The sequence below is a fragment of the Falco peregrinus genome, chromosome 1 (assembly GCF_023634155.1).
Source record: "Falco peregrinus isolate bFalPer1 chromosome 1, bFalPer1.pri, whole genome shotgun sequence".
In the NCBI taxonomy this organism is placed as follows: Eukaryota; Metazoa; Chordata; class Aves; order Falconiformes; family Falconidae; genus Falco; species Falco peregrinus.
The window spans coordinates 92,385,545-92,398,264 of NC_073721.1; the positions used below are offsets into that span (position 1 = coordinate 92,385,545).

At 45.0% G+C, this 12,720-nt stretch overlaps 1 protein-coding gene across 13 annotated transcripts in view; it reads left to right on the forward strand.

Annotated features, from left to right (window-relative positions):
- EML1 (EMAP like 1) overlaps nt 1-12,720 on the forward strand; it is a 130,489-nt gene that overhangs the window by 36,052 nt on the left and 81,717 nt on the right. For 2 of the 13 annotated variants that reach the window (XM_055794335.1, XM_055794322.1), the window contains exon 1: nt 9,151-9,383. The exons of 10 other annotated variants lie outside the window; for them this stretch is intronic. In XM_055794335.1, the coding sequence (XP_055650310.1) occupies nt 9,317-9,383 (67 nt within the window). In that variant the 5' untranslated portion in view covers nt 9,151-9,316. Of the gene's footprint in view, nt 1-9,148; nt 9,384-12,720 lie in introns of those variants that run through there. One more of the 13 variants, XM_055794283.1, reaches the window with a different exon arrangement.

Below are 12,720 nucleotides of genomic sequence, written 5' to 3' on the forward strand. Positions count from 1 at the left end.
TACCTTCATGTGGGAATATTTGAAGGGAAGGTTTGGGGAAAAGATGCAAAATTCTTCATTGCGAGATTTCTCAGACATCTGTAAAACATACCATAAGCTGGTTATGGCCAAATATTCATTAAACAGGTACTTATATGTAAAAGAGCTGTTTAAGAGGAAAAATCTGAAGGAAAAGGCAGCAAGTGCCTGCATGACAGGGCTGCAGGCTGATGTTCAGAGCAAGATCCTAGCCTGGACTGCACGGTGGTCACGCAGTGTCCCTTGGCAACCTCCAGCCCTTCATAAGACAGTGCACACTGCAGGGGGTTTATGTTCTTAATTCTTTCGTTCATGGCTGCATCTGCTTGTATAATTTATGGCACACAATACATATTTTTCTTTTGAGATCCATTCTATTCTTTATTCCAGCATTTGTTCTGTCAGAGAGTGGTGGGGCAAGGAGGGGCTATTGGGCATCAGAAAGTTGAAAAGATCTTGTCTTCTTCCCCCTTTTTTTTTCTTGAATTATGACTGTGCTAATAGCAAAATCCTTCTAGTTTCCATCCTTCCCCTTATCTGTAGCTCTGGTTTTCTCTTGCTTCTTTGAAAGCTTGAGAGAGAGATGTCAGGTGGTGAAATACTTAAGAATTAAAGGGCTACATCAGGAAACATTTTTAAAATTAGGTAACTCGGTATCCAAAACAAATGCACGATTGTTCTTCATGCTTGGATGGCTGGCAGCCGGGTGGCAGGGCCTGGGCTGTTTCTCAGGGCTTCATTCAGAGACTGTCATTATATTGCCCCTATTACTTTTTCCTCTGTCCAGGACTCTCTTGAATGCCACCACCAAAGAGAAGAATGCCACGCATGGCTTCCCCTGAGGAGGATTAGTAATCCTACACCTGGCACTGGCTGGCAGAGGTCTTTTAAGAACAACCAGCATTCTTTTCCCAAAAGCCAAATATTTTATTACTTTATGGACCTGATCCTGCAATTTAAATCCCTATGTCTATTGACATCCCTGGGCAATTCAGTGAAGGCTTCTTCGGTTCAACCATTTACTTTGTTGCATTTTATTTCTGAAGTTTTATATGTCAAAAGGAGATGAAAAGTGCAATTTATCTAAATTTCTGGATACACTTGCTATGAATCTGTAGAAAGAAATTACATTGAAAAAACACATGCAATACAAAATTGCTTTGATCACATGGTGGGCCTTGGGTGATTGCACAGACCAGAACAAAAAAGTTTCTTCCAAGCCAAATTCTCTTCCAAAGTAAGTAAAAATGTTTAATTCAAAACAAAACTATAGTTATCCACAAAAATAAAAGCTACAGCCCATGCTGGAAATTAGTGTAAAGTAGTGTTGAAAACTGTAGGAAAGGATTGTTCCCTGTTGCTTTTTTCTTGAGCCAGCCAAGTTTAGATCAGCTGATGATTTAACTGTTTTATTCCACGCCGAGGTTGTGTCTTGGGATCTTGTATGGGGAAAGCAGAAATGGGCTGAGGCAGCAAAAGCAGTGGAGGGATGAAGGTCTCAATGTAGGTGGTCTTGGGATTTGGCAGATATCAAAGGAATCTGCGAGTGTAGTAGGCTGAATGTCCTGCCTGTCCCTTGTAGGTCATCCTGCCTTCCACCCTCTTGCTCCTCCACGCACTTGGGAAAAGCTCATGGAAATTCAATGAGTTTGAACCAGTGGAATTTCTATTGTCCATTGCAGAAATAACCCACACTGTAGAAATGGAATATTGTCTTCTTTCTTCCCTTACCTCTTTTGGAACAATTAATATTGTATTTGATGAAAGATGCAGGAGATAGATAAGCAAAACATGAAGCTAAGTTAGTTGAGGCAGTAAATGGGCATATGTGATGACAGGAGTTAAGATTACAGGTAAACTCTCCAGAACTACTTTCTCTGCTTTGTCTAGCAGCACAAATTAGCTTTTCCAATAAATCCCTAACTAAAAGCAAGAATAACATATGAAATCACTAGAAGAAATGCAGTATTTTTTCCGATTACCTCTCAGAAGACACTTGCCATAGTTCATTTTCCATATCTGGGCAAATTTCCAGAAACATAAATTACCAATTTTAGCTCTTATTGCAAATGTAGGAAGTGACATAAATGAGATTAGCTAGTCCTTCTAACATTAATATATTGAACGGATGTGGTGCTTCATCTTACACATACATTTTTATGTGTGCTTTATTATTTACATGGCTGACAGTAAATTTTCCTAGTATGCATTGGTTCCCATGAGATGCCCTTAATTGTGCTGGATCCTGAAATCAGTGGAACAGTGACATGGGAAGGTGAAAAAATATTACTATTCATTCTGATAAGGCACAAGTTTAAACCACCATCCTACTGACCAGGAAACATAAAAAGTGATGTTGAGATACCTCCCTCTGTTCACAGGTGCTGTAAATATCTGTTTGCAGAGGAGAGAGACTTCTCTCTCACAGCGTGGCTGACATATATCATTTGGACATATATCCTGTTTTCTGCCTCTGGGTTTTACACATTCTTGTAAATTGTTACAGTAAAATTAAAATGCTTATTCTAAAAATTGAACAGAAGGACTACTTTAGTACCACTGTTTAAAAATGGCGATTTTTGTGTATACCTTGAATAGTCAATTTGCTATGCTGTTATTTAAGCACCATTAAAAAAAAAATATCTACATTATAGTTTGCTCTACTCTTATTCTTCTGTCATAGAACTCAGAAGCCATAGATTTATATCACTTTGTATATGGCTTTGTATAAACCAGATAGTAAATCGTAACAAAATATGACTTAAATATATGCATAAAATAGGCTTGTGGAATATTTATTGTCACAATAACATCTTCATAATCATAACATAAAAATTAAAACAAGACCAGTGATCTCAGCCATGTGCAGGAGAACTATCAATGTGGTGCTAGACACACAAAAGCATCTCTTTTTCATACTTATTGAAAAGATTTCTCAATACCTACATGCCTGGGGCTCCCTGAGGTTTCAGAGGGTGCAGAAAAGATGCTTCTGCTGAGAGGGAATTCCCAGTGGGGAATGACACAGACCTGTAGGGATGGCCCTCCTGTGCCTTGGCTGATGAGCTGGTGACCCTGTGCCACAGCTGTTGTACATGTGCCAAAGCTGTTGTACATGAAATCAGAGAAGCCACTCTCACACGAGGTAGGATTTGTGCCCCTGAACACACAGATCTCAAACTGCTCTGCTAGAGGAAGCTTTCAGCCTCTACTGAGGGCAAAAGCCACCTAAAATAGGGTTGCAGTGCTGAGCTAGAATTGAAAACTTTAAAGGAGTAATTTTCAAGAGCGGATGGATCATTTTTCATGTGATGCCATGCATCATTGTGCCTCTTCACATCCACCTCTCAGAGTATTAATATCTCAGAAATGCTATTCCCATCAGCACAGATTGCACAGAAGGTGGAAAAGGAGTTGCATTCCTGTGTATCTGTAGTGTATTTCGCTTCTCATCAGTTCAGTACCATAATGTTCTGTCTATCGATGTAGTAAGTCTGCCGTTGGCCATTACATACATTGATGTGCATTGAACCCAACTTGTTCGGGGACCTTATAAAAATAAAGGTATTTCTATTGCAGGCACTATGCTTGAAAGCATTTAATAATAAATACCTTCAGTGTTTGCAGGCAGGGTAGTTTAATGGTTAGTGCACTCAATTGGTAGTTATTCTACTTTGATTCTGTCGCTAACTTCCCGGCATGACTTTGGCTGTTTCATGTTTTCCCTCTCATTTTCCAAGTAAGTAAAATAAAGACAACACTTAATTCAAAAAGGTGGTGCAAGTCTGAAAGCACTGCTGTTTGCTGAGTAGCCTCCCATCTGTGAATGGGGAGAGTCATAGATTATTCTTTTCATCCTCAAAGTCTTCTCTTTGTATTTACAAATGAATCAACCTGCAAAGCAATATGTTTTGGGTTTTGTTGGGTTTTTTTGTTTGGGTTTTTTTTTTTCCTCTGGGCATTATGATTAAGAATATTCTTACTAATTATAGGGAAATTTCCACAATTCCAATATATGTCATTCAAAACATGATGTATACAGATATATTGCAACATATTTTCATTTGGGTTGTAAACCATGCATACCTTTGATGGTTTCATCCCACATTTGTTATATTGTATATTTAATGCGCTCAGGCTGTGCTGGCATAACGGTGATCCTCCCCTTATACCCCATCTTTCCCACATGCATGAAGTGTGCTTTGTAGTGACATTCATGTAGACCCCTGCTGTGGCTGAAACACTGGAGTTCTGCTATTTAGAATGAACGATTATTCCAGTGGTTGAAGTGTTTTCACAAAGGAGACTGGGCGGCAAGGCACTTCTTCCTTTCCTACACCACAGTAGGAGAGGAAATCCTTATCTGAGCTTATGATACGATCCTGACAGAGACCCCCACTCTAATACCTGGAGATAGTTTAGCCGTGAGGAAAAGCTACTTCTGAAGAATGAAAATCTGTTCACCACATGAAATTCTCTTTAAAAAAACAATCAATCTCTGCTGCTGCTTGCTGAAGAGAAAGGGCAAACAAAACAGAAGAAAAAAATATCTGTCTAAATCAGGATTTCAGCAGACTTCAGGCAGGTAAACACAAAACTTAATCCCAGAGCCCTTCTCTGCTAAATGCTGATCTCATCCTGCAAGTGCCTAAACCCCAGGCACTGCACTGGTTCTTCCTTCTCGAGGGCTCCTGCGGTGCATAGCCTGCTGCTGCTGCTGCTGCTGCTGGCCATTGCAGCTGCCCAGCGCTGGACCCCGTGCCGAAGCACCCGTGTCCTCCAACGCTGAGGCAGAGGAAGGCATCAGTGAAATGTGGTCTGTGCTCTGACTCCAGCCTTCAGCCCACTTAACTCCCAGTGCTGGTAATGAATGGCTGGAAGAGGGGCCCATTTCTTCTGGATTGAATGAGTGATGTAAGATTCAGGGAGAAGCACATGCGTGGTACCTTGTGTTTTGGAACGCAGTCTGAGGCCAGGCACCGAGTGTTGCAGTGCTTCAGTTTTTTAATGGGTGAAACCTCTGACTCACAGAGGAAAAGCAAAACTTGAACAAACATGCAGTTTAAAACCTTCCAGGCTTGAGCAGATACTGACTGCTGCATTAAGTAAGACTGTAAATGGTGAAATGGATTAAATCTTAGATGGAAACATGGTGAGCTGCAGAACTGAGCTCAGGTCCCTTTGATCATGCTGCAGTAAAGGTGACCTATCAGATGATCGCTAAAGAGCTTGAGGGGGTCTTCAGAAGTTAGTCATGGTAAAATAGATGCTATATCCACTGACAATTTTTAGCAAAATCAGCACATTTGCTGATGGTGCTAGGTGCTTTGCCAGATGAAGATCTCTCTAGTTACAAAATAGATCAGTGTGTGCAGCCGCCATCCAAGCTTTCCTGATCTGTTCAGCACACATGCATTGCGCTGACCTGAAAGAACCTTCCAGCCCCGGTGGTGAACCGAGCCTTCATCTCCCGTAACCTCTGTGAAGGACCCACTACACCTGTTGCCATTAGCAGCTCTGCACAGCAGGCCTTGCCACCGACATCCAAATCCCAATGTCCATCCCTTACCGAGTGCCATCATCCCAGGCCCTGAACAAGCCTGCAGAAGGCAATGAATGGCACCCAGCACAGTTGTCAGGTATGAGAGCAGGCCGTCCAAGCTATCACCAAATGGCAAAACCAGCCTGATGCTGTCAAATGACAGAGCCACAGAAATGACCCAGAAGCGAAAGTCCCTCTTCAAAAGTCCTTCTCTACCAGCCAGGTGAAATGTGCTTATATTTGGCTTTTTGCCTCAATATTATTGCTAAATGTAAACAGTATGGGTATAAGACTCATATAATCAGTGTCTGCTATTCTAGTAATTTTAAAAGGATACCGTAACTTAGATTTCTTTGTTTCATATTGACATGGTGACTGGGACAGCTTGCTCTTGACTTGAGAGTATCATTAGTTATAACACTGTACAATTCTATACTGTTGAGAGTTATGAACTATGACACTTCTGATGTGAACCTGCTGCAGGGTATCTTTTTTCATTTATTAGTAATGCAAAAGAAAGAGAAATAAAAAAGGAACAGGAATACAAAGACCATAAAAATTATTTGACTATAGCCTATTAACAGGGAGTGAAAACAAGGCTTCTTTGTCCTAAAATTGGAGAATTATACACCTGAAAATTCAGCTAGGGATGGGTAAAAGCTCTTTTGTTTTCACTTAGCAAATAATATTTTGTATTACACTACTGAATAGAAATGAAACTTAAATCATTAGTTACAAAATACAGCTTTCAAAAATGTAACATCACAGTTTCTGACACTACCAACAACAAGCATGCGCAAACATATGGCAACAAATCCCTTCCAGATACACCGGTCCCACTGTGTTGTGTATGGGATGGCACACTCCCATCTGCATGATTTCCCATTTTCTGGTGCACTAGCTTTGATCTATACAAATGATTAAATGTATAGTTTACTGAAAAATGGACAATAAAAAGAAGTGTTTTCTTTGTTTCACTATACCGGCAGAATTCCCAGAGATGCATTAGTGCATCCTTATCCATTGTCCCATTGTTCCCACAGCCAGACTGATTTTTTTTTTTCATTTTGTGCCTTGTGGGGCAGTTTAGTGTATTAAGATTGCAACAGGTCTCGAAATCATTGCAATTAAACTATGAAACCGGTTTCCTTTTCTGATCCTTGCTCTCAGAATATAATGGCATCATAACAGCACCTAGAGACCAGGGCTGAGATCATTTCTGTCCCATCACTGAGCTGATTTGCAGCATGGTGAGCTGATAGGCTTCACCGACACCTTCACAACTAATTTTGGTGGGTAATCTATCATGAGGTTTTAGATGTTGTATCTTCCTTTAATGATGCTGCATTCAGATCAGGTTTAGATTTGAGTTTCTAAGTGACTTTTAATTTCTGCTTTTTGCAGTGGAGCTGCATTGCCCCTTTTTGGCCTTTCTTCTGCTTTGGCAGATATCATAAAAGTTATTGGGTGTTTACTACTCTTTGTAGCACTTTCACTGTCAACACATTTTTTACTACAGACATAATACTTTTAGACAGCATAGGCCTCATAGACTCATTTGCCAAAACTTGCACATCTGACGGAGGTACAGGTTAAGCTAACATTGATATCTTATGTCATGCACACCACCTGTGCTGAAACTGTTTCCAGCTAGTGGAAAATCAGCATATTAAGCCACTTCTCAACCTCAAAAAGAATAACTTAATCATGGTAATAGTGTTTTAATATGAAGGAAATTCTTCATTAAAAATTGTATTCAAAATAAGCTTAATTTTTCTATTGTTGTAACTTGTCTGCCAAAAATCCCATGCATGTGTTTCTGTGTGTACAATTTTTTAGATCATGACATCTTTGAAAAGTTTGATGGCTTATGAATGAAAAGGTCATGAGAAAACCTAAGGGACCTGTGTTAATTTTAAAGATGAGAAAGAATCATGGCTCATTTAAAACATTAAGAAAATCTATTGTCTTCAGTATCATTGAAGCAATTCTCTCTTCCATGCCTTTTTATATAATTAAACTACCACAAACTTCTGTTATTTTATTGCCCATAGCTATAAAATGCCGTTGTTTTTGTCAGATACAAATTAAGCACTATAGGCTGGGTAAGTACTTGTGTTGGAGATGACATCAGCTCTACTGATATTGGCACTGGCAATTCAGGAGGGAGCACTTTGCACTCTGCTTTAATATGGAACTGATATCTCTGCCTAATTTTACAGCATATTTTTGTGTTAGCACTACCATGGTTTAGTGGTTGGTGAAAAGACTCGTATATACCAAACCCATGCCTGTAAATGGATCTGCGTGATGGAACTCCCCTGCAAAAAGCTCCTGAAAGGACTGAGACCTGAAGACAAGCTTTTTAAAGTGCTGTGACATCTTTTTAAGATCAAAGGTGCTAAAGATAAGCAATGCACTACTTTTCTTGTGCCCCTTGAGGAGCTTGAAATAAAAACGCCTTTCAGTCACCGGACACTCCAACATCCCTAGCACAGAAATTGAAGCCCATAAGGCATAAGGTAATTTTACAGTATTACTAGCCACCGGTTTTGTGCCACTACCCTCATCTCACCATGAACGGACGTTAAACCTAGATAAATGTATTAAACCCAGCTGGAATTATTTTAGTATCCTGTACAGGAAAAATGTATAACGTTCTTCAAACTAGACAGCCCAAATCGTATAAAACGGCACAACAAATTACAGTATGTATCTTTTTGTGTGCGTGTTATTGTAAGAGAGTATCAGTTACAGCATTATCTTGACAACTCTATCCGGCAGCCAGCCGAATCGCCACCGAAATCGGTGGAGGCCAGAAGGTGCTATTACACGCAGGCTGTTGCTTCAGTGCAAGCGGCGAGAGGAGCTTGAACCGACCTGGCAGCAAGCAGCGAGTGGCTGCAGCGAGGAGGGATGCTGAGCTCACGGCGCGGCGCTCTGCCCCGGCAGCTACCGCGCAGCGTGTGCGGGGAGCCCGGCGCGGCGCTCCCCGTGCCGCTCGCTGCGCGCCCGGCGGGTGCTGCCCCCCGCAGGGCCGGGAGGCGCCTCCGCCCCGCCTCGCCCCGATCTGGGAGCCCGTCTCGGCGCGCCCCGCGGGCAGGCGGCCGGCACGGCCCCTCGGCGCCGCGGGGAACCGGGGCTCGCCCCGCGTTCAGACGAGGGCCGGGCTTGGCGGCGCGGGGGCGGCCAGGCCCGGCCCGGCGCGGGGGCTCGGCGGAGCCGCTGAGGGGAAATGGCCGCGCCGCCGAACGACGCGGCGCCTCTCCCCGCTCGCCCTAGCGGTGCCCCGGGCCTCCCCGCTGCGCGCTGCCGGCCCTCCCCGCCGCCCGGCGGCTCCCCTCCCACCAGACCCCGCCGGCCCGCTCTGACAGGGCCCCGCCGCCGCGGCGCCGCGATCTCCCTTCCGCCTGCGAGCCGCGGGGCGGAGGCCGCGCCGCCCGCCGCAGAGCCGCCGGGCCAGCCGCCGCCGGGCGCGGAGCAGCGCCGCGGCCGGTGCGGAGAGCGCGCCCGCCGCCCCCCCCGCCGCCGCGCCGTGACGGCGCCCCGCCCCGCCCCGCGGGTCTCCCCCCTCGCCTCAGCGGCGGAGCGGCCGCCGCCCCAGCCGCGGCGGAGTGAATGGGTTGCCATGGCAACTGAGTGAGGCAGGCAGCAGGCCGCCGCGGCCCCAGCCGCCTCCGCTCCTCAGCGTGTGGGCGAGGAGGCAGCGGGCGGCCGCCGGGACAGCCGAGGGGAGGCCGGGAGCGCAGCGGCAGGATGGAGGACGGCTTCTCCAGCTACAGCAGCCTCTACGACACCTCCTCGCTGCTCCAGTTCTGCAACGGTAGGGGCGGGGGCCGCCTCCCGCGGCCGTCCCCGGCGAGCGGCGGGGTCCCGGCGCCCCGGCGGGGCGGAGACGGAGGCCGGCGCGGGGAAGGCAGCGCCGGGAGCGGGCCTGTCCGAGGCTGCCGGCGTCGCCCCCGCCGCCCAGGGCCAGCCTGGCCGCGCGGCGTAACTCGGGGAGAGGGGCGGGAGGAGGAGGAGGAGGAGGGAGGAAACTTCACCCCCCTCAGCCTCCCCCGTTATACAGCGGGAAACCTGCCAGCCCTGGGCGCGGGGTGCCCCTGCGAGCAACTTCTGCGCCTCCGCCGCGGGGATGTGTACAGATATGTGTGCGAACGTGTGTATGTATCATAGATACGCGTGTGCCTGCCTCAGAGGCAGGTCTGGTAGCCCGAGCGATCACCCACCGCTATGTGTCCCCGCTGCGCCTATGCCAACCTGCACACACATGTCTGTGTGTCTGTCTGTGTGTGTGTGTACAGCCGAGCAGCGAGCGCACGCCGGTGACCCTGCGGCGCGCAGTGGCGGCCGTCCCGGCGGTGCGGGGGACAGGTGTCCTTCCGCCCGCGCCCCGCTCCGCGCCCTCCCGCGGACCCCCCCGCCGCCCTCCGCACCAGCCAGGGGCAGGTTTTGGCCGGCTTGATCCCCCTGCAGAGTTCAGGTAGCTGACCTGAACTGATTTTTCCTTCTGTTCTCTTGGAAGGTGGGGGTTGTGGTGGTGGTGGCATCGCCAGGGTGGTGGGGTGACTGGAGCTGCTGGGCTGCAGTGACAGGTTGTAAAAAAGGAAGAAGGAGGCGAGGAGCTGCCAGGATCCTCAGAGGAGGTATTTGGGGATTGGCCTGCATAGTATTTGGGATTATCCAGCTAGCTGGTGTTTAGTGTTGTTTGGGGGGAAATAAATCTGGTATTGTAAATGTTACAAAGAGTTCTTCATAGTAAACTTTATGCTCAAAACCACCTTATTTTGAGTCTAGTTATTGCTTTCTAACAGCAAACTTGCGAGCATTTGTAATCCCATATTTCATTGAAAATTGATTTTTGGAGCTCTTATTCCTCTAGATTTTAGTAGTGGTCTGGCTTTCTACTGCTGTCTGAGCTGCTGGAGTCAGGTTCATATTAAATTGCATCATGACAGCAACTGCATCAAACATAGCTGCCTCTTCTCTTGGAAGAAATGAAGATGATAAATTCCACGTGATTTTCTTTGTCGTGTGGAGTGAGAAAGGGACAGGTTAGCAGAAAACTAATACGTGCAGACTTTGAGATTGCAGGAGCAGTTTTTCAGTGCGTGATGCGTGGTGCATGGGGGCTATGCATTGTGTGCTGACGCCGTACGGATTCTCAGAGCTTTTCAGGAGGGAAAACTATGACTCTGTACAGGGGTTGTACGCTAATAGCAGATGCCTGTTTTGCCTAAACCTAGTAAATATTTCATTTAAGTATTTTAAACCCCCCCAAACATGCAGCAATGTATTTCAGAGTTTATACCCTAACCCATTTATAAGCAAGCTGTCTTCCTACTAAAATCCCTGGGCTTTGCTTTTGCTAGTGTCACACGTCATACTTTGCATGATTGTAGCATGCATGTGGGAGCAGTAGGAGTAGCAACACTTTCTGAATAGTTTGAATAAGCAGAGTAGCTTATTTCTGAGAACTGTCACATTGATTTTGTAACTCTGAGCACCTATTACACATGATGGAAATAAGCCATATGTATTTGTGCTGTACATAGGTTTTAAAATCTTTGTTAATCCTTAAATACTATGCTCTAGAATGTGTTACTGACAAGATTGCTTGCCTAGCTGTCATCTCATTGTAGATAGTGAGCTCAAGGGTTGTTGTAAACTTGTATTATTCTGTGTTTATGAAAGAAACTGGTTGAATTCAGAAACTTTTTATGTGTTAGCCTTCATTGAAACTGTATTAGAAGAGATGAAGAACAAGAGAATAAGGCCTTGGAGACTGCCTTGAGGTGATCAGATACTTCACACAGACACACATGACCTGTGAGGAAGAAAGTACAGATAGAGGATGCCAGTGAGGTTTTTGAGGTTAAAAAGGAAAATAAAATTGCTTTACAGGGAAGTGGAAAGCTCTTGTAAGTGTCATGGGTAGTATGAAAGATGATGTGAAGTTGTGAGTGGAGCAGGCATGAAGAAGAACCAAACAGAGAGCAAGAAAGTGGTGGAGATGTAAAGGAGAGTGTGGTTTTGATATAGGGTAAAGTGAAATACAGAAATGACTGGTAAGCACTCCAAGTGGTCATTGCTGTACGTTGTAAGGTTTGCTGTTCTGAACCTAGAAGAAAGGATTTCATTTTAGTTTTACAAATAAAGACACGATGGAATTTTCTGATGGTCTCAAACTGAAGAAACGATGAAGAGACTGCCTTGTACGTATTGTGTTTGGAAAGACCAGGATACAAAGCCTGTTCTCCTGTAAAAATAACTGTGGATCAGCTGTAGGGTAACGACTGAACTCTAGCCTGGGTCCAAGGATGGCTGAACTTTTTCCTGAAGTGTTAGTGGTCCCTTCTCCCTGCTCGGGAGAGTGGCAGCCACAGAAGGAATAGAGGAGGAAGGGAGCAGTGGTGGGCAGGAGGTTGTGATGGGGGAGACAGGATCTTCGCTATTGGACCTAGTCAGATTGCAAAGGAGTAATATGAGGGCAAACTTACCCCAAGCTTCCCTTTCGCTCTAGAAAGGGCTCTGGATTCAGGAGAATAATTTGGGTCTTCCCCCACTCCACTTTTTTATTCATATGCAGATCTAGTCTGCATGATTGTTTAATAAGGTATTTTAAATACGTTAAGTGAAGAAAGAAGGAAGAGAAGAAAGAGGTGAGGAAAATATGTTCGTTTTGAGCTGCCTGTCTAAAATCTAGGGCAAATATTTAGCACAGCTAGTTCAAAGACACCTACTTTCTTCAACTGGTTTACAGAGCAGTAAGGGTAGGGTTGGCGTTTGAGAAATGTGTTAATGAACGCAAGTGTCAGTCTGAGATAGTATCAAAGCAAGAAATATTAACTTCCACTGTGATTTTAGGCAAGTTATTTCATTCTTGTTGCCTTAGTTTCCTTAGCTCTAAACTCAGAGGAAAATACATACCTATTTTGGAGGAGTTTATCACATTTGTTTGAAATCTCCCTCTTAACTTTCAGAGGACAGTCTCTTCAGATACACAAAGTGCTTTGCTAGTGGCTGTGCCTATTCTGTTTGTTTAAGACAGACACTAAAATAACTCATTTTCATGCCTGTCTAAGGGCAGTTCTCAACTTACATCTCGCTTTCTAGGTAAAGAACAATACTGTTGATTTATTTTGCATGTTGAAAAATAA